Source organism: Podarcis cretensis (assembly GCF_951804945.1).
Source record: "Podarcis cretensis genome assembly, chromosome: 4".
NCBI lineage: Eukaryota > Metazoa > Chordata > Lepidosauria > Squamata > Lacertidae > Podarcis > Podarcis cretensis.
In genome coordinates this window covers 64,952,358-64,973,846 of record NC_137173.1, presented here as the reverse complement: position 1 = coordinate 64,973,846, position 21,489 = coordinate 64,952,358, and the positions used below count along the sequence as shown (strand labels likewise).

The following is a 21,489-nucleotide window of genomic DNA, read 5'->3' as shown; positions in this document are numbered from 1 at the left end:
AAGATCAGTCTACATCCCAATCCCAAAGAAGGGCAGTGCCAAAGAATGCTCCAACTATCGCACAATTGCACTAATTTCTCACGCTAGCAAGGTTATGCTTAAAATTCTACAAGGAAGGCTCAAGCAGTATGTGGACCGAGAACTCCCAGAAGTGCAAGCTGGATTTAGAAGAGGCAGAGGAACCAGAGACCAAATTGCAAACATGCGCTGGATTATGGAGAAAGCTAGAGAGTTCCAGAAATACATTTACTTCTGCTTCATTGACTATGCAAAAGCCTTTGACTGTGTCGACCATGGCAAACTATGGCAAGTTCTTAAAGAAATGGGAGTGCCTGATCACCTCATCTGTCTCCTGAGAAATCTCTATGTGGGACAAGAAGCTACAGTTAGAACTGGATATGGAACAACTGACTGGTTCAAAATTGGGAAAGGAGTACGACAAGGCTGCATTTTGTCTCCCTGCTTATTTAACTTATATGCAGAATTCATCATGCGAAAGGCTGGGCTGGATGAATCCCTAGCCGGAATTAAGATTGCCGGAAGAAATATCAACAACCTCAGATATGCAGATGACACAACCTTGATGGCAGAAAGTGAGGAGGAATTAAAGAACCTTTTATTGAGGGTGAAAGAGGAGAGTGCAAAATATGGTCTGAAGCTCAACATCAAAAAAACGAAGATCATGGCTACTGGTCCCATCACCTCCTGGCAAATAGAAGGGGAAGAAATGGAGGCAGTGAGAGATTTTACTTTCTTGGGCTCCATGATCACTGCAGATGGTGACAGCAGCCACGAAATTAAAAGACGCCTGCTTCTTGGGAGAAGGGCAATGACAGGCCTAGACAGCATCTTGAGAAGTAGAGACATAACCTTGCCAACAAAGGTCCGTATAGTTAAAGCTATGGTTTTCCCAGTAGTGATGTATGGAAGTGAGAGCTGGACCATAAAGAAGGCTGATCGCCGAAGAATTGATGCTTTTGAATTATGGTGCTGGAGGAGACTCTTGAGAGTCCCATGGACTGCAAGAAGATCAAACCTCTCCATTCTGAAGGAAATCAGCCCTGAGTGCTCACTGGAAGGACAGATTGTGAAGCTGAGGCTCCAATACTTTGGCCACCTCATGAGAAGAGAAGACTCCCTGGAGAAGACCCTGATGTTGGGAAAGATGGAGGGCACAAGGAGAAGGGGGCGACAGAGGATGAGATGGTTGGATAGTGTTTTCGAGGTTACCAGCATGAGTCTGACCAAGCTGCGGGGGGCAGTGGAGGACAGGAGTGCCTGGCGTTCTCTGGTCCATGGGGTCACGAAGAGTCGGACACGACTAAACGACTAAACAACAACAAGCTTTGGGGGGGATTGCCGAAAACCGCTCATCTGCACGTGTCAAAAAAACCATCTCACGTCTGTCCCCTCGCCAGCAGAAGCTGTCAATCGCCAGCCCAATTACCACAGCATCAGCCGATCGACACCAGCCATTGACGCAGACCTAGTCTTAAACCTAGTCTTATACATGGAAAAGTACGGTATCTTACTTGAGTCAGAAAATGTGCCCTGTGAATTATTGTGCCCAGTTTTGGGCAGGGAAGTCCAGATTTGAAAACGGAGGCAAAAATAGCCAGCTCCTTTTTTTTTTTTTTTTTTTTGGAAAAAAGCATATATTAATCTTCCATGGCTACAGATAAAATTTGGGCATGGTAGAAGAAGTGGGGATTTGTTGACCATTCTGCATGATAATCTAACCACAGTAACCATTCCCCTTTGTTCCCTCTACTAAGTATTTGTTGCTACTCAAATATCTGATGTAAATTCCAGTTTTGTTTAAAGCCTGTATTCTATTAGCATATTAAATTGATCAAACCACATATAATCAAACCACCTCTGCAGGGAGGTGGGACCGATTCGGATGGTCCGCCCCCGCCACTTAATGGATCCAAATGGTTTCCAGAGAGTGGTAGGGGATGCTTTATCCCATGTTGATGGCCTTTCAGCTGATTCCCTGGTGGCCTGCTGGAATGTGGAGTTAACCAGGGCTATTGACTGTTTGGCTCCGAAGCGCCCTCTCTGATTGCATGGAGCCCGGACAGCCCCGTGGTTTTCCACGGATCTGAGGGCAATGAAACAATCGTTGAGACGGCTAGAGCGCCGGTGGCGGATAACTCATTCCGAATCTGACCGGACACAGGTTAGAGCTCAACGTCGAGCCTACCAAGTGGCGATAGCGACGGCGAAGAAGAATTTCTTCACCGCCTCTATTGCATCTGCAGAAAACAGCAGCAGGAGACTTTTCCAGGTGGTTCACAATTTAGCGGAACCACCTGCAACATCGGGGCCCAGTACGGGCCACATGTTCTCCTGCAATGATTTTGCAAAGTTTTTTGCAGATAAAATCGCTCAGATTCGGGAAGAAGTAGACTCCACCGTGGGAGAAGGACCGGGGCGGGAGAGTGCTAGAGTTCTGTCTAGTCAAGTTGAGTGGGATCAATTCCAATCTGTTACCTCCGAGGATGTGGACAGGCTGCTTGGACGAGTGAAACCAACCACCTGTCTCCTGGATCCTTGCCCATCCTGGCTTATAAAAGCTAGCCGGGAAGGACTGGGCGATGGGCTTCGTGGGGTGGTGAATGCTTCCCTCCGTGAGGGAGCCTTCCCAGACCCACTGAAAGAGGCGGTTATTAAACCGCTTCTTAAAAAAACATCTTTAGATGCGGCCACGATGGCCAACTACCGCCCAGTCTCAAATCTTCCATTCTTGGGCAAGGTGATTGAGCGAGCGGTTGCCGAACAACTCCAGGCACGCCTGGAAGAAGCGGACCATTTGGATCCCTTCCAGTCGGGATTCAGGCCTCATCATGGGACTGAAACTGCCTTGGTCGCACTGGTTGATGATCTCCGACGGGCTAGGGACAAAGGTGAGAGCTGTTTCCTAGTTCTGCTGGATCTCTCAGCGGCGTTTGATACCATCGACCATAACATCCTTCTGGACCGTCTTGAGGTGCTGGGAGCTGGGGGCACTGTCATACAGTGGTTCTGCTCCTTCCTCCTGGGCCGTGTTCAGAAAGTGGTGGTGGAGGATGAGTGTTCAGACCCCTGGGCTCTCACTTGTGGGGTGCCTCAGGGTTCTGTCCTCTCCCCCATGCTTTTCAACATCTACATGCAGCCGCTGGGAGAGATCATCAGGAGGTTTGGGCTGGGTGTTCATCAGTATGCGGATGATACCCAGCTCTACCTCTCTTTTAAATCAGAACCAGTGAAGGCGGTGAAGGTCCTGTGTGAGTGTCTGGAGGCGGTTGGAGGATGGATGGCAGCTAACAGATTGAGGTTGAATCCTGACAAGACAGAAGTACTGTTTTTGGGGGACAGGAGGCGGGCAGGTGTGGAGGATTCCCTGGTCCTGAATGGGGTAACTGTGCCCCTGAAGGACCAGGTGCACAGCCTGGGAGTCATTTTGGACTCACAGCTGTCCATGGAAGCACAGGTCAAATCAGTGTCCAGGGCAGCTGTTTACCAGCTCCATCTGGTACGTAGGCTGAGACCCTATCTGCCTGCGGACTGTCTCGCCAGAGTGGTGCATGCTCTGGTTATCTCCCGCTTGGACTACTGCAATGCGCTCTACGTGGGGCTACCTTTGAAGGTGACTCGGAAACTACAACTAATCCAGAATGCGGCAGCTAGACTGGTGACTGGGAGCGGCCGCCGAGACCATATAACACCGGTCTTGAAAGACCTACATTGGCTCCCAGTATGTTTCCGAGCACAATTCAAAGTGTTGGTGCTGACCTTTAAAGCCCTAAACGGCCTCGGTCCAGTATACCTGAAGGAGCGTCTCCACCCCCATCGTTCTGCCCGGACGCTGAGGTCCAGCACCGAGGGCCTTCTGGCGGTTCCCTCATTGCGAGAAGCAAAGCTACAGGGAACCAGGCAGAGGGCCTTCTCGGTAGTGGCGCCCGCCCTGTGGAACGCCCTTCCAGCAGATGTCAAAGTGATAAACAACTACCTGACATTCAGAAGACATCTTAAGGCAGCCCTGTTCAGGGAAGTTTTTAACGTGTGATATTTTACTGTATTTTTTGTTTTTATGTAAGCCGCCCAGAGTGGCTGGGGAGGCCCAGCCAGATGGGCGGGGTATAAATAATAAATTATTATTATTATTATTATTATTATTATTATTAATATGCATAATTGATTCTGAACACTTATTTTTTAGCATTAATTAAATAAAATAGATGTGCAAATTGGATTTAAAGAACAGTTTTCTCTATGCCTATCCTGTGCCTTTTATGGCCCGTTATATGTTAATTTTCCTGACCCTGTTCATAGGATTCAGGCACATTACTGTATGCCTAAAAAAATTATTGGATGCCGCAGTTGTACCATATATATATAATGTGTGTGGGTGTGTGGGTGTGGGTGTGGGTGTGTGTAGTTCCTGTAATATATATAACTACTGAAATATATCCAAGCTTGATACCAGAGCAAAATCTCAAACTTGAGGTGATAGACACTGTTTTTCTTAAGGGCTAAAAGTTCTGCAGTGGAGCTCATTCCAACAATGTGGTTGACGTCTAGGAAGCTAGGTAAATTTTGGGATGAATGTTTAATGAAATCCACAAAATTGCTGGACAAAAGGTGGCTAAATTCCCAGAACTGGCTTTGTTAAATCTTTCCGGTAGGGAAAATGCAGGTGTAAGCTTTAAACCACTGACTATTTTTCACAGCAAAGACCGTTGTAACTAGGCACCGGAAATATATATGGAAGGAGCCTCTTTGACGAATTGGTATAATAAGGTCTGGAAATTGGCACTTGTTGAGAAACTCACCAATAAGTGCGGAATGGTACAAGGTATAAACGAAATGAATCCGTTACAGCAGAGTAGCATAGCTTCATTATGCATACAGTGAAGAACGGCTGTAAAGGACTTCATACTTCATATAAGCATTTCTGATTGCTTTGGCAGCCAGCAGCAAAAATTCTGATGTGCTTGCACTGACTGCCTCTCCAAGAAGACAATGTTCCCTTGCGCACCCTACTACAGTCATACCTCATGTTACGTTTGCTTCAGGTTGCATCCCGTGGCGACCTGGAAGTACTGGAAAGGGTTACTTCCAGGTTTCGCCGCTCGTGCATGCGCAGACGCACAAAATGACATCACGCGCATGCACAGAAGCGGCGAATTGCAACCCGCGCGTGAGCAAACGTGCAGATGCAGGTTGCGTTCCTTTCAGGTTGTGAACGGGGCTCTGGAACGGATCCTGTTCGCAACCAGAGGTACCACTGTACTGTAAGACTTTTTCTTAAAATATAAACTGCCTTGTGCCCCCCATCCTATATTTCCTGCCGTCCTGAATGGGAAATAGCAGGAGTGCCAACAAGTCTTTTAACAGTACAGTAGCTGGGCCAGACCTCGAGCAAATAAATGGCACAAACTGATACTATTTTATGTGCCAAGAAAAGGGGAGGGGTGAGAGAGACTGCAGGCAGTCCACTGAAAGGGAAAGCATGGGGTGGGGGTGGGGAAGTGCTGACCAATGGTCAGGTTTCCTTGCCCTGAGAGTTAACTAGCCCAGAGCTACAATGGAATTAACAGTACAGGCAAATGAGTTCATCTTTGACTAATGGTATTATAGCCGAGAACGAAGGAATGACTAATTATTCATCGCTTAATTGCCCACTCCCATCTACCTTTTTCTTGAGTGTTAACAAACTGGTCTGGAGCCAACTGTAGCATCAGCTAGTAATAGTTTTAAGCACCATTAGGCCACCGTCATGGCAATTTAAATTGTCACTTTCTATTAAAAGGTCTAAACTCCAACGGGTTTCGGCAGAAAATGTGCTGTTCTGCCAGCGCTATTAAACAAAGACACCCTCTTCGTGCAATGTCAGTGGAATACATTTTAAATAAGGGTTCAGCTGCACCACACTAATTTAAACTACAGTATTGCTTTCTGCCAAAGAATAGAACCCTGATTTGGGCAAACACCCCCCCTTAAGCTCTGTGACAGTTTCCGTGATTACTCTTAACACATTTAAACCCGTGTGTGTGTGTTTGAATGTGCTACAGCATCTCTAGGACTTTCGCCATAAAAGGGAATTGTATTTTAAAAGAAACATTTCTTTAAATAATCTTGTGATTATGGTCTGTATTTAATGATCTTTTATTAATTGTAGAGTGTATGTGTGTGTATACAAACGCATGCACGCACACACATACAATATGTTTGACAAATTAAGGGGAGGACAAGGACAAAAAGCTACAAAAGGGAGGGACACTGAGAGTTTGGGTGTGGCAGGACTAACTGAAACAGGTGACTAAACCAAAGGCTTTGTTTGCACTACAAATTGAAAAGCAGGACAATTTTTTGGGCTTTTCCACAGGGACCAGGAAGAATCAGTCCTGTGAAGATGGTGAGGGGCTGACCAACAGAGCATCCTTGGGATCCTGTGAATTTAAAACCATTAACCTGAGCTGGAGGTTCAAGATGCAAGCACAATCAGATGACTGAGAGCTGAATTAATGGCTTCGATATGAAGGTGGCTTACCTTGCCAAGCGGAGTCAGCTTACGTTGCCAGAGAAGGCACCATAGCTCAGTGGTAGAGCACCTACATTTTGCATGCAGAAGCCCCCAGGTTCGATCCATGACATCTCCAGGTAGAAGGACCAAAAAGGAAGTGACGGGAAGGCTTTTTGCCCAAGACTCTGGGGAGAGCCACTGCGAGTAGCCAAACAATACTGGAGTAGAAGGGCAAATCACTTCATCTCAATTAAGGCTGCTTCCTGTGTCCATTGCTGCTGGTTGGTCGTGTCCAGAGTGATGGCCCGTGGATGGCACACCTGGGAGTATTGCACCTGTTTCCAAGTACATACTGTAGTGAGAAAGAGAGAGAGCCCCCATTTTAGGTTAATTAAGCTGTGTACCCTCTTCTGTTTACACTTCATCCAGTGCACTCCCACAACTGGTTTGGGAAGCGGAGTACATATGACATTATTCCCAATCCATATCTATCGATGCTGCATTTTTTATGTGTTTCCCCCCAAAAAACAGCTTTGATCCAAACTGAGAAAAAGACAACCTATGCCGGCAATGTTTACACAGTATTAATTGTCCACCGCTTCCCCATTCACAAAGACTTTCTGCATTGCATCCTGAACGCCTTCCTCTGAATTCCCTGTCATAGACAGAGGAAGCCATTACAGATATTTTTATGCATTTAAAGTTTAACATCTTAAATGTCATTGCAATAGTAATGTTGCACATGACAATAAAAAATAACATGTTTTATGAGCCTGGTTTATCTACCTCACTCCTCCTGGACAAAAGAGTGTGCAAAACATAGACATTTCTCTGAGCGACAAGGAATCAGAGAGAATAACGCAATTACAATCTTTGGTATTGGTGGCCTAATTTAGACACTGAAGAATATTTGAGCAGTAGTAATGGCTGGTATTTTATTTCAATGGCCTTTGAAGCTTGTTCCAGTATATCAGAGAGTCCCTTATGTCATGTGCAATACGTTTTCACTGAAGTGTATTAGACTTGTTAGAAGTAAATGAGTCATAACATTTCAGCTCCCTCTGTTATGTTCTCGGCTGTTGCAGTTATTGCTCTGAAGGACACTGAGACAGTCATCTTGAGATAAATATCTCTGTGATGGCTATAGATACAATTTTTATGTCTCCACAATTACATTTCTAACTTCAAAGCACTCCACATTTTACCACTTTACAGCCATGAAAAAAACCCACGTCAGAAATCGATTCACATCTGACCCTCACGAGAATAATATGCAAGGGAGGGGGATCGAAAGTCATTTTCTTGACAGAATTAGGAACACTTTCTGCTTCCAATTTTTTTTACAAGGGAGAAAAGAAGATACCTGCACTTATCAGATAGCATGTGAATTCAGTGGTAATCGGGGAACAAGTAAGCAGGAGAAGGACAACATTATGACTGAGAGGGTACAGATAAAGCAAAGAGGTTATTATAGGTGCCACTGGAAAGAAAAGGCAATGGAAGACAGACAGAACAGGGCTTTCATCCCAGACACATTATGGGAGAGGGAACAAGGGACATATCCACAAGCAGAAACCAAGGGTCATTGGGAATCTGCAAGGTGTTTAAATCAATGGGATATTTGCATTCACAACAGTGTTTTATGGCCATGATAACAGCATGGAGCAAGTCACCCTAAGGGGCAAAATGATCAGGCAACAAAGCCATTTATTTACCTGCTCGTTCAGTTGATAAACTGCCCTTTAGCACAGATATCCCGTTGACATTTTTGGGATTTCAAATGTTCTGGCACTCTGGCAGAGTAAAAGGCACTCATTTCTGCCACAGAGTCAACCTCCACTGGCATCTCTGTTGTTTTCTGGCTTGCCTGAGGAGTCTACTGTAGCAAGGCACTCCAGAAGTAAGGCCAAGACAGAATGGCAATGGCAAGCGGCCTCCTTTTTGCATGGCCAGATGTCTAAATGAAGCCAACTACAGTACCAAAGGTGGGGGGGGGTGGGCTTTCATTTTTGTGGTTTGCGGCGAAACGTCTCTAGAATCTGTCCTGGAGAATAAAGTTGGAAGATTCAGGACAGATAAAAGGAACTACTTTTTCATGCAAAACGTAAAAGTAAAGGACCCCTGGATGTTTAAGTCCAGTTGAATTTGACTATGGGGTGCAGATTTCACCTCCATTTTCAGGACAAGGGAGCCGGCATTTGTCCGCAGACAGCTTTTCTGGGTCATGTGGCCAGCATGGCTAAACCGCTTCTGGTGCAACAGAACACCATGACAAGTGCCAGAGAGCACAGAAACGTCAGCAGTGCTGCAGCAGTGGCTATTTATATACTCATGCTGGCATGCTTTCAGACTGCTAGGTTGGCAGGAGCTGGGACAAAGCAATGAGGGCTCACTGCCAACTTTATGATCAGAAAGCCCAAGAGGATTGGTGGTTTAGACCACAGCGCCACCTGCTTCATGCAGCCCATAGTTAAACTATGGAACTTTTTCCCACACCAGCAGTGATGACCACTAACCTGGATGGCTCACTCAGGGAGGATAAACTATCAACAGCTACTAGCCATTATGGCTATGTTTTGCCTCCATGATTGGAGCCAGTAAATGCTTATGAATACCAGTTGCTGGAAACCACAGGGCAGGGTAGAATGCTCTTGTGTTCAGGTTCTGTTTGCAGGTTTCTTACAGGCATCTGGTTGGCTATTATGAGAACAGCATGCTAGACTAGATGGGTCATTGGCCTGATCCAGCAGGCTCTTCTTGCCGGTATGTTCATTTTTGTTGACATATGGTCCAGTTGGACACTTCCTAAAATATACTATTTGTTATACGAAGAATTGTGATTCTAATATTCTGCATTTGCCTTCTTTGTTTATTCTCCTATTGGTGAAATATATCTGTTTCTTTATGAGTTGTTTGGAATGCTTATCAGTTCAGAAGATGGCTATAAACATTTTATAAGATGTCCTAAATTGATAGCTTTTAAAATCATTCCCATGCGACAATGTCTTGTTTGAAAAGTTTTGGGGACCTTTGATTACCAATTGCAGATGTAGGGAACCTGTGGGTGCTGCTGAACTGCATCTCCCATGAGCCCTGGCGAGCCTGGCCAATGTCCAGGGATGATGGGAGCTGTAGTTCAACACCTGGAAGTCCAAAGGCTCTGCGCACCTAACCTATTGGTTTCATACTTCTTTCCCTTCCATTATTGCTGAAGAACAATTGCTTGCAACTTTGTGCATGACGGTTTTTCAGTCTTCCCATTCCAATTGCATGGTGTGATCTTCCAAAACAGCACATGACAATTTCCAGCAGATAATAAAATTTGAAAATTCCCTTCACATGTATAGAAATGCTATGCATGTGCTCACAGGCCTTTGTGTATCTTGCAGCAGGCACTGGCCTCATGCTAAAAGTCTGTTTTGCCTCCAGTTTGAGGAGCCAAGTTCCATGCTTAATGCATTTCTACACAATATTTTTGACAATGAGCATTTCAAGAAGATGAAATATTTTGAATGGCAACAAACAGAATAGCTGCATGTAGAAGAAAACAGCTGCTTTGAGATACAATGGAATCGCAAAGGCTGATATGAAGGTCAATGCTTTTTCCAATTCAAATGATTTTCCATTACTTACTTTGTGGATTTCCACCCAGTTTACTTAATGCATCACTTTGGAGGGACCTTGTACATTAACGCTGCTGGCAGCATAATGGCAGTGTTCTAAGATTTACATTAGGATAAGGTAGAACTTATGCATTTGAAACCACTGCTATTAAGAGTCCTATTACAGGGTTGTGTGCATAACCAGACACATAAGAAATGCACAACTACAGATATTGTATTTTGTGCAGTAAAAAAAAATACATGTGAAGTTGCTTATCGGGTATTAATTTTTTTATTTCTTGGTCCTGGAACTCCTATATTAATTCTCATTATTTCATGCCAAAATACAGACGTCTCCTGTGGAATCCAGATTCCTAGGATTTGATATGTTGATTAAAAACATTCCATTTGACATTAATGCATACCCTTTAAAATGAGTTAAGGGACTAAATATCAGATAGGCATTTGTGGCAATTTCCAGATAGAAGGGGAAAATACATTATCCAGTAGGTAAAAATTAGGAACCACAGCGTGGTATTCACCTAAGTTTTACTCAGAATAAACCCACTGAAATAATGAACATGACTAAGTCGGCCCATAAATTTCACCAAGTCTGCTGTGAGTAATACTTGGTTGACTACCATCCAAATAATGTCAAAACAGAGTTCCAATCAGCTGAGGAATCAGTCTCTTTGCTACGGTGTAAACAATACTTCCCTCATTTTGACTAATTCAGTTTGAATAAAAGCATTTGGAAAATTCAGCCTTGCAGTCACCTACCTGATGATGCCACCATAATTATCCATCACTACTTCTTGGAGTGATGGAACTCTGATTTGCCTCTTCAAAGGCCCTTTAAGCAGCCAAAATATTCTCTCCATGGCATATATTTCCCAGCCTGGAGTGTGTGCCTTATCCAAGGCTGTCTCTGCTCTGATTAGAGCTGACCCAAAATTTGTCACAAGTCATTCCCTAAAGAACATTTTGGATATTTACTTTTTCTTACTTCTCCCAGCCCCAAGAAGGGCACCAATATTCTGACTGGCATTTTCTCCTCCACAATGCCCCAGAATAATGCTAGGCCCATGGCATTGTGGGGAATACAAAATGGTGGCCAGGCTGCCAATAGAGCTGCTACTACCACTTGTAGCAGCATTGAAAGAACAATAACAAAATAAAATCTTACGAAGAGCAAAAGAAACTGTGCTATTGTCACTGCTAATGGTGAATGCCACCCCGAGGAACTATTGAAGAATTTCTCCTTCCCCCTGAAGAAACAGGGTGAAATGGGACCCACAATTTCTCTGCCTGCAAATGTCAAGAGGCCATTTCCATACGGGTCTACCTCAATAACTTTCTTTCTCTATATTAACTTACTGGAGATCATCTTCTGAGGTCCTTCTTTGTGTGCCTCTTCCACAAGAGGTCTGGAGGGTGGCATCACAAGAATGGGCCTTCTCTGCAATGGCTTCTCATTTGTGGAATGCTCTGCCCAGGGAGGTTTGGCTGACGCCTTCATTATATACCTTTAGGAACCAGGCAGTGTGTTGGGGAGGAGGGAGATTACTGGGTTTTTTCTTGTTTTTATTTTTATTATGTATTTTGTGTTATTATATTGTGTTTTTACGTTTTGAACCACCCTGAGACCTGCAGATAGAGGGTGGCATACAAATTTAATAATAATGAGGAGCAGGATGATAATAATAATAATAATAATACTAACCTTCAAGTCTCTCTCCTTCTGCATTCCATGTCTGTTCCCCACTCTCACTCTTAGCTGATTTGTCTTTAGGGTGGTCAAGAAAGAGGACAAAGGAGGACAAATTTTAAAATGATTACTATAGATATGTAGAAATAATTACCATAATTTAAATCAGGGGCAGGGAACTTTTTTTTTTTAGCATGAGGACCATATCCCCTTCCAGGGGCCCCATACCAGCAGTGTGAAAAGCCATTGGCAAAACTTTGTGCAGCAATGGATGTGCATCTTTGTACAAAAGGCTTCATTCCAGCCAGCCAAAAATCTCCATCCCCTCCTCATCCAGGCAAATGAGATACACTAGAACAATTCAAACTTACATCCCTCCAGAAGCACTCAAGGAAGGCACAGAGCAAAACCAAACACAATCTGACATCTTCCAATTAACTTATTTGAGGATTTCCTTAAATCTAACAATAACTCTGATCTAATCAGGGTGCAAAACAGACAACATAAAAAGATACATGTTACAGACTCAGCTTCTCCAATTCCACAAGGACCTAGAGGCACCCGGAAATCTTCGATGCAGAAAGAAAAATATTGAACTTATCTAAAGTCTGAGATGTTATCAAGGTTTACTATCTAGAGAATGTACTTTGCTACATCAGATATGAGGACCATATAAATACCTAATGCTGCTAAGCACCTAAACCCAATCAGGAAAGGCTGCGTAGTTGAAAAGGTCAATCTCCACGCACCAGAATAGCTTATCTGCTAACAGGTGTGGGTGGGTGGGTGTCTGTCTGTATATATAGTAACTAAAGAACATATCTCAAGTCAGAAGAAGTCTCTTTGATTCTAGAGGGAATTTTTTTAACGCATGCTTAATTATTTCATAAATCTAAATGAATTCTAATGTGGAAATCTTATACTCGCCTGGTTGGAAGTCCCATTGAACACAATGGAGCATGCTTCAGAATATTTAACAGGGCAATACTATGCTGGCTCCTCAAAGTAAGTCGCATTGAGTCCAAAGGGACATACTCCGAGCCAGGTTTGTGTGTATACCATTGCAGCCTTATTTAGGCTTATTTGCCTCCTGTATTTACATGTATTTATTTATTTTGTTCTTTATCTCATAAAAAATGAACTCCACTTGATTGTAGAAAACCTCAAAGTGTTTAACAAAAGATAAAACAGTGAGAACAAGAAAAATTCACAACCCTACTTTAAACATACAAAGTTAAAATACTAAAATAGATTCAAATTACCTCAACTTTCTAAGTAATATTCTAAGCATATATGAAATTCGATGCTGGGTGCTAGCTGAAATGAATCATCTTATTCAGGCCTATGTGATCATGCATTGAAGTGGAACGTTTGTCTGTTATTGCTCTTCTATACAGAAATTTCACCATATAAGCCTTCTTTTTTGTGTTTAGGTTTTACATGATAAGGCCATGATTCTCGTGGAACATCTTATGCTCAGGTATGCCTGTACACACACAAACACTTATTAATCAAGGCTTTCCCCTTCATAATACAGGAAGCAACTGTTTTAGGCATGTCCAGTATGTGTGCGATTGCACATGTGCACATTGCTCTGAACCCGGAAGTGACCTAAAAAGTCACAAAAAGAGGCGGAATGGGGGCAGGGCAGGGTCGGAATGGGGAGTTTGCAGGTTTTTTCAATGGTGTTTCAAATATATGCGATTTCACTTAAACATGTGGAGCCTTGGAACGTAACCCCCTCCCTCGTATAAATTGGAAGTTGCCTGTGCTCACATGCAGTGGCTGCGAAGAGGTAGAGTGGCTTGTATGCAAACATTTTGATTTAGCAAGTGGCCCTATTATGAATAGCTTGCTGTAGCAGGAAAGCTTCTCCACAAATAAACAGGCTCCCTTGCACATCAGGTGTACAACAGCCAAACCAGTTTATCCATTTCCTTTAGCAAGAACTTGAACATTAAATCTATAGTAGCTATAACAGTGGTTTTCAAACTGTGTTCTGGGGAAACCAGTGTGGTTCCTTATTGTCAGTTTCTCAGTGAAAAGAGCTATAATGGTGAGCAACTTTCCCGAAAAGGCAACTTGTTGGACATTAGCCATTTCTCCCCTGGCACTGCATAGCAGTAGAAATGTTTAGGTGTGTTCCAGTAAGAATGGAATATGGAACATATTCTAAGATTAGGGTCCTCTGCAAAGCATTGGGATTATATTGTAGATGTGCAGGGATGGCAGACGTGCAGACGGGTTGATGTGAAAAAGTGGGTTTCCTGCGCCAAGATTATCTGAAAACCACGTAGTACACCTTTGATTTATTGCTCAGTCTTTCCCACTTACAACAACAAATACTGAAATAGTATCACTTGCAAAAACCCCCCCCCAGAAACACCCTTCTGCATGGTACAGTATATTGTTCAATTGTTAAGGCTCAGCAAAAGGAAACGTTCAAAGCACAATGTCATCTTTTATACAGAACCATTTCACATGTTACTGTGTACCATGAGAACAGGTTGTGGTTTACAACATTGCACCCTGCTGAGGGCAATGAAGTTGGTAACAGTTGGTGGAAAAGGTGTGGCATACCAAACATCCTGGCCAGAAGAGACAGCCCTTTCAGTCTCACATCGCCCTGTCTCTTTCTCTATTTGACCTCTTAGGACCTGGCTGCTAGTGCCAGATCTCTGTGTCTCACCTGACTATTGTTTTGCCGCTTCTTATCTTGTGGAACTGTAGAAGGAAAGTAGCAGAGCATTTGGACAGTCAGTGTTTCACTGATTTCAGACGTGCCTGTCACCTCAGCCAGCAGAGCTTGACTGGAAGAACAAAAGGGAACTAGCAGAAAGCTGGTTCCAGTCTTCCTTGCAGCTGCAGCACTCAGTGAAAGAAAAGAATCTGAACAGGGAGGGCTAGAGAGAAAAGAAGGGAAAGCGTCCCTGAAGAAAGTTCCTAAAATGGAAGAAGCGGGAAATAATGGGACATTGGATCCTGTCTGTTCTGCAAATGAACGTCCATACTCACAAGTAATATTAGAAAGTAAGTTTATTCACTGTTGAGAACAACGTAAGTCTGTGTGAATAAATCCTTTTGGGGTTTTTTTTTTTTTTTTACCAGATTAATCAAACTTGTGTGTGTGTGTGTGTGTGTGTGTGTGTGTGTGTTAATGAGAAGCTTTTTCTTTCACTGTTGTTCTGGACTGACCTACTTTTTAAATGGCATTTGAAATGAGGAGGACACATTAATGTTCATCAGAAAGGCTTAAAGGCAAACTTAATCTAGTGTTGATGAATGCATAATGACTTTGAATGGCAAATTTATTCACCTGTAACTTTAAAATTAAAAAGAGTTTCAACCACAAAAACACAAAGATGCTTCTTTCTAGCAGGACTCGTGTAGGAAGAATTCCAAACAGATATATGATTGTTGATGATTATGATAATATTATTTTATTTATTTCATAAAATGTATATACTGCTTGATTGTAAAAAAAAACCCACTCACAGCGATTTACAAAATGATAAAATGATAAAATAAAATAAAAATTACAACCATACTTTAAAACATAAAACAAAAGTTAAAATACTAAAACAGATTAAAATCACCTCAACTTTCTAAGCATCTGGGTAAGCTAGTTTAAGAAGAGTTTGGATTTGATATCCCGCCTTTCACTCCCTTTAAGGAGTCTCAAAGCGGCTAACATTCTCCTTTCCCTTCCTCCCCCACAACAAACACTCTGTGAGATGAGTGGGGCTGAGAGACTTCAGAGAAGTGTGACTGGCCCAAGGTCACCCAGCAGCTGCATGTGGAGGAGCAGAGACGCGAACCTGGTTCCCAAGATTACGAGACTACCGCTCTTAACCACTACACCACGCTGGCTCTCTAAACAGGAATATTTTTAGCAGGCACAAAAAAGAGTACAGTGGAGGTGCCTGATTGATTTCAATAGGCAAGGAGTTCCGGAGTGCAGGTGCTGCCATACGAAACAAATGCGGAATGGGCAATATGTATGATAATGCTATTTATTAGTCACTGTTCTCATGGGAATGAGCAACTGACACAATACCCACTGATCAGAAATGGGGAACTTTAGGTGTGTGGATCAAAACAGGCACTTCCCACAGTGCCTCTGCCTTTGCATTGTATGAGCAGTTCCACCTGCTAGAAATTAAGTGTCAAAGCTTTCCTGCTGTTCTCAAGTATGGGGTCATGTGGACACAGAGAATGGCAAGGGAAAGGGAAAGTTTAAAACTTATTGAACTATGATATGACAGTAGTACAGGGATGAATGTGTAGTTGTGTATAGACACTAAAGGCACAACTAGCCTCAGTGCGGGACACCTGCACTTAGACTCGCCCGCCCATTTATTTATTTTTTAATGAGTTGAACTTATTAGGTTCTGCAATGCTGTGAGCAACACTGGGGTGGTGTCTGGGAGGGCTGCATTTTTCCTGGAATCAGTCCCCGTAGTTACAGCACTGGGTCTGTTTATCTGAATCACAGTCACAGTTTACTGCCAATTAATCAGTGTCAAAGCATTCCTTTTTTTTTTTTAAAGGTCATTCACAAAACATCCCGTTAAAAAGATGTGGGATTGCCCTTTGGTTCCATAACAATCTTGATGGGTGTTACTGACTAGGAAGAGATATCACAGATTAGGAGAGAGCCAATAGCTCATATTTTAGTGGTGGCAAAGTTCCAAACTGCAGCGAAATGGAAAAATATAAAGCCCCAAGCAATGAAGGAAGAAGGTATGATTCGACTGATGCAGAAGCTTACCATGGATAAGAATTTGCATCAATGAATTTACAGATATCATACAGCAAACCCCAGATATAATTATGACTGTGTAGAACAATTGTTCCTGATTCTAGATGTAATTGACACAGCTAACTAGCAATACAAGAGAACTATGACTCTCTTTGACAGCAGTTTATTGCTTAAGGTGTGGGGAGGAGAGTGTACATCTGTCTGTATGTCTGTCTATCAATCTATCTATCTACTTGTTACTGAATTATTTTGCACATGCACCCAAACAGGTACATAGTCTACTATTCCTGATTATACCAAATTTTATTCCTTTTTTTTTAATTACTCGTTAAAATTAAAAAACTGTGTTTGTGATTTTAAGCACTTAAAAAACAAAAACAAATAGGCGTGGTGCTTCATTAATGTGAACATTTTTGGCCAGAAAAGCTCCAAGTAAAAGAAAGGGGGAGTGAATTCAGGCAGCCAATGTACCATGTGATAAATGTGGGGGAACTGCGCTTGTTTATTAAATGTGGGCTTAAGATGGCCGTGGCTGCTTTTGTAGTGTTCTGTAGTTGCTGTGTTGTCCTACCTCTAGTTATGTACTCATTCTGTAGCCATAGAGTGAAGACCTAAGTTCTACCTAAGTTCCACAATGCATTGCTGCCCTGCTGCAGTGTTTTGCCACTACCAATACTTCCTTGTTCTTCCTTTATGGAACTTGATTGTTTAACCTCTTCCCACATTCTTCTATTAATACATACTGATAATGGAGTATGTAATATGGGTTTCTAAATCCTTTCCACCCTGTAACAGCAATGCCTCAACTGTTTTTTCCCCTAGAGGTGGGGCTCTGAAACTGGAAATGAGCCCTACCAGGAGAAAAAAATACCTAATACAGCTGCATCTAGGAAGTCCAATGGAATCCGTTCCAGAAGGCCATTCGACTTCCAAAACGTTTGGAAACCAAAGTGTGGCTTCTGATTGGCTGCAGGAGGCTCCTACAGCCAATCAGAAGCCCCGGAAGCATAGCCAGACACTCTGGTTCCAAAGAACGTTTGCAAACCAGAACGCTCACTTCCGGGTTTGCGGCGTTCAGGTGTCAAAACATTTGAGTACCAAGGTGTTCAGGATCCAAGATATGACTGTTCAGAAGTTTGGATAACAAACAAGCATTTATCCCCAGTTTCAGCTAAGACCAGCTAGAAATATTCATATCTCTCTCTCTCTCTCTCTCTCTCTCTCTCTCTCTCTCTCTCTCTCTCTCTCTCTCTCACACACACACACACACACACACTGCCACGGTCTCTCAATTTCAAAATCCCAAACTATTTTTTTCTGCTCAAGCTTAAGTCCCAGTGATGAAACTGACTGATCCAAGTAATTAACTAGCAATCGGTCTACTAAGGGAATAGTTAATTTGTAGCCATACCAATATGGATTCTAAGGCCCTGGATTGTGAATTAAGGATATGCTTACCTTATATTAAGCATGCTTGCTTGCTTTTACTAGGCTGAAGTATTCCATTTCTTTATGTGCTGCAGCTTGTTGTTTAAATTTGCCACAACTCTTTATCCTTTCAGGCCTTGATTTGACAGGAATATTGCTCTTTGCTATCCTGACTTTAATGACACTGACTGCTGACCTGGTGTTTGTGGAGGAAGTTTTCTATATCTACCGCAAAATCCCACCCTCCAAAAGATCCATTTTTATTTGGATAAATGCAGCTGCTCCAGTAAGTTGAATAAATAAATTAGTTGGGTTGGGGCAACTGGCTAAAATGTTTTTAAATGTTTTAGAGTTCTAATTTTGGTTCCTCTGTTTTGTTTTTGTCGGGTTGGTGTGGGTTATATGTTTAGTTGGGGTTGGCGGTTATTTTAATTTGAGTATAACAGTAAACTAGTTGTTGTTGTTGTGTTGTTTTCTATTGATTTCTTGGTTTGTTTGTTGCTTGTATAGGATATTTTCTTTTTTAATATTTAATGTTCTGTTGTGTTTTTATATATGTTGTAAGCCACCCAGAGTGGCTAGGGAAGCCCGGTCAGATGGGCGGGATATAAATTATTATTACTATTATTATATTACACTAAGCATGGAAAACCCTCTTAGTACTCACGTAAGGGCATCCAGAGATGACCCTATTACTGGGTCTCTGGCAATGCCTTCCTCTTAGGGACAGGCAGTAGCATACATTATTTGCATGCAGAAATTCTCAGGTCCAATCCCTGGCATCTTCAGCTAAAACTGGAGTGGGGAACCATCAGACCCAGGGGCCAAATGTGGCCCTCCAGGCCTCTCCACCCAGCTGCTAAGACTCTGCCCAAGCGACACACACCCAGGCAATATCTCTCACTGGCACTGCTCTCAGTTCTCTTTCCGTGATTTCATGTGGCTGGAATGTGCTCTTGAAGTGTGTTAATATCTCTTGCTTGCTTGCTTGCCTGGATGGATGGAAAACAGAGAATGGTGTGTCTGGCCACATCCACTTTTACCACACCCAACACTGGCATGCAGCACTCGGAAGCCTGCGCACATGGGAAGGTGGCCCTCAGGCTGAAATAGGCTTCCCACCCCTGAGTTAAAACAATGAATAGCCAATGACTGTGGATTACTGCTGCCAATCAGAGTAGACAATACTGGCCTACTTGGACAAATAGTGTGATAACTTACAATGCCACTTCCTATGATGCCACTTGGATACTGGACTTCCCCAGGTAGGGCTTCTCCATCTGATGTTTTCTAAAGGAAAAGTTCTTTAGAAAGAGCTCTGATGTTCTGATGTTCTGATCTGATGCCTAACTAGAGACTAGATAATATTGAATTGTGTCTAAATCTGAACTGAAGGGATATTCATTGAGAAGATAATAGATTCCCCCGCCCCCTGCCCCCTGCCCCCAAATCTACTTAGTTAATAAATAGGTTTTGCCCTGAATGTTCCTCTCTCTTTCCAGGTGATTGCCACTACGTCATGTATTGGGATGTGGATTCCTCGCTCAACAATGTTTACAGATTTCACTGCAGCAGTGTATGTTTTCTCTATCTTTTTAGATATGCATTTACCCGTCTGTTTCCATTTTTAGGCAAAATGTTTCCAGCATTAAGGAGACACATAGTTATCATATATTTGTAGGAACAGCCCTTTTGTTAAAATAGAATCCTTTATCAGTTTTTTTTGTGTTTTTTTGCGTGAGGAGAATATACTGTTAACTCAGACTTTGATGATAGTGTAGAAACTAATAATGGCACCGACTAGATAAAAGAATGGAATGTTAAATGTGGGAGGGGGGGTGTATTCTTTAGTTTGTGCACTTTAAAAGTCCACAGACTCCTTTGACTGGCAGCTGGATTGAAACAGCAGAGCCCCTTTGATTTCTCAAATGTATTCTATAGAGCAAGATTCTGGCCTGTGAGTGGCATTTCACCAGTCTTTTCTAAATGGCACATTGCAGTTTTTTTTTTAACAACAACAAAAAACTGCTGAAAAGAAGTACTGTACACCAATACAGGAAAATAACCCAAGTTGGAGATCTGTGTGATGAGGCTTGTCAGCTGTAACACATACTGTAAAGGAAGAGAAAATAGTTTGCATCCTTTGGCTTTTTGTTCTTTTTTTTTTTAAAGAAAACAACAACCCAAAAGCAGCTGTGGGGGATGCAAATTAGACTGATGCAGTGGCCCTGAGGAAGGGAATATTTAAATTGCCCCCCCCCCGGCTATTTCTCCTAAAACAAAGTTGTCTTACTCTTTCAAAAACAAGGTACTGTATTTTTTGCTCTATAAGACACACCAGACCACAAGAGGCACCTCATTTTTGGAGGAGGAAAACAAGAAAAAAAATATTCTGAATCTCAGAAGCCAGAACAGCAAGAGGGATCGCTGTGCAGTGAAAGCAGCAATCCCTCTTGCTGTTCTGGCTTCTGGGATAGCTGCGCAGCCTGCATTCGCTCCATAAGACGCACACACATTTCCCCTTACTTTTTAGGAGGGAAAAAGTGAGTCTTATAGAGCAAAAAATACGGTAGGTTTTTCAGGGAATGGCAACTCAAGGCATCCCAGTAGTTACTGCACCATGGATAGCTCCAAGTGAACAACAACAACTTGCTCCAACAAAGGCTGAAGGTGAACTGAGGTCTTATGAGTCCACTTCTTCCAGGCTCCATCCTTTAGGCCTGAAGACTGTGGCTCTTAAAGGGCCAACTCTCTCTGTTTGTAACCTCCTGAGCGGTGTCCTGTTGAGCAGCTATGCTACTGTGAGAAGCACTCAATTCCCCAGGCAAGTCAAAACTGGGGGACCGCCCCTGTTAGGGTCCCTGCTCAAGCTCAGGCTCCAATCCACCAGCATCAGCAGCCTTCTCCAATTCCTCAGCTAGCAGAACAGTAGACCTGGCCTCAGCCAGCTCTTCCTCTTCTGAGCTCAAGCCTGCAGCCATGACAGTCATGTGTGACAAATGCATAGACAGGAGAGCAGCCGTGTAAATATTAACATGTAGGTGCCTTTCCCTCCTTCCCATAGATTTTTTGCTATTGTCATCCACAAGTTCCTGCTCATGATGATTAAAGAATGTGGGGGTCAAAAACTATTCCTCAGGCACTTTGAGAACGACCACTTCAAGATAAGCACAGGCCCCTGCTGCTGCTGTTGCCTTTGCCTCCCACATATACGCATCAATAGGTGAGTTTCTCTATAAAACCAACCAGTTCTGAAGGTGAAGGGAGGGAAATCTGCAAAACATTTGGGTTGGAAAGGCTTTGGTATAATCAGAGTGTTGTTATTATTAAAGGGAAAAGGTGTGGTTTAAAGTCAGCACATTCACCTCAGTTTTCTTACACTGACATACCACCTTCCTTCCATTCTGGAACCCAAGGTAGCATACCCCACTGAGCAGTGTTTTAGTTTCAATCATATACTTAAAGGAAGCTCAAAGCC

General features: G+C 42.9%; 1 protein-coding gene and 1 long non-coding RNA gene across 7 annotated transcripts in view; one reads left to right on the top strand and one right to left on the bottom strand.

Moving 5' to 3' along the window:
* Positions 1-6,276: 6,276 nt before the first annotated feature.
* On the bottom strand, positions 6,277-13,271 carry LOC307214013. The gene is made up of 3 exons (XR_013837832.1): positions 12,749-13,271; positions 11,837-11,899; positions 6,277-6,863 (listed from the first exon to the last, which is right to left on the bottom strand). It is a non-coding gene; the product is annotated as an uncharacterized lncRNA (long non-coding RNA).
* The window catches only part of LOC307213982 (organic solute transporter subunit alpha-like), a 29,049-nt gene continuing 20,825 nt past the window's right edge, over positions 13,266-21,489 (top strand). For 5 of the 6 annotated variants that reach the window (XM_079972299.1, XM_079972297.1, XM_079972298.1 and 2 more), the window contains exons 1-4: positions 13,998-14,851; positions 18,146-18,297; positions 19,514-19,587; positions 21,076-21,234. In XM_079972299.1, the coding sequence (XP_079828425.1) occupies positions 14,770-14,851; positions 18,146-18,297; positions 19,514-19,587; positions 21,076-21,234 (467 nt within the window). In that variant the 5' untranslated portion in view covers positions 13,998-14,769. Of the gene's footprint in view, positions 13,302-13,997; positions 14,852-18,145; positions 18,298-19,513; positions 19,588-21,075; positions 21,235-21,489 lie in introns of those variants that run through there. The other variant, XM_079972301.1, reaches the window with a different exon arrangement.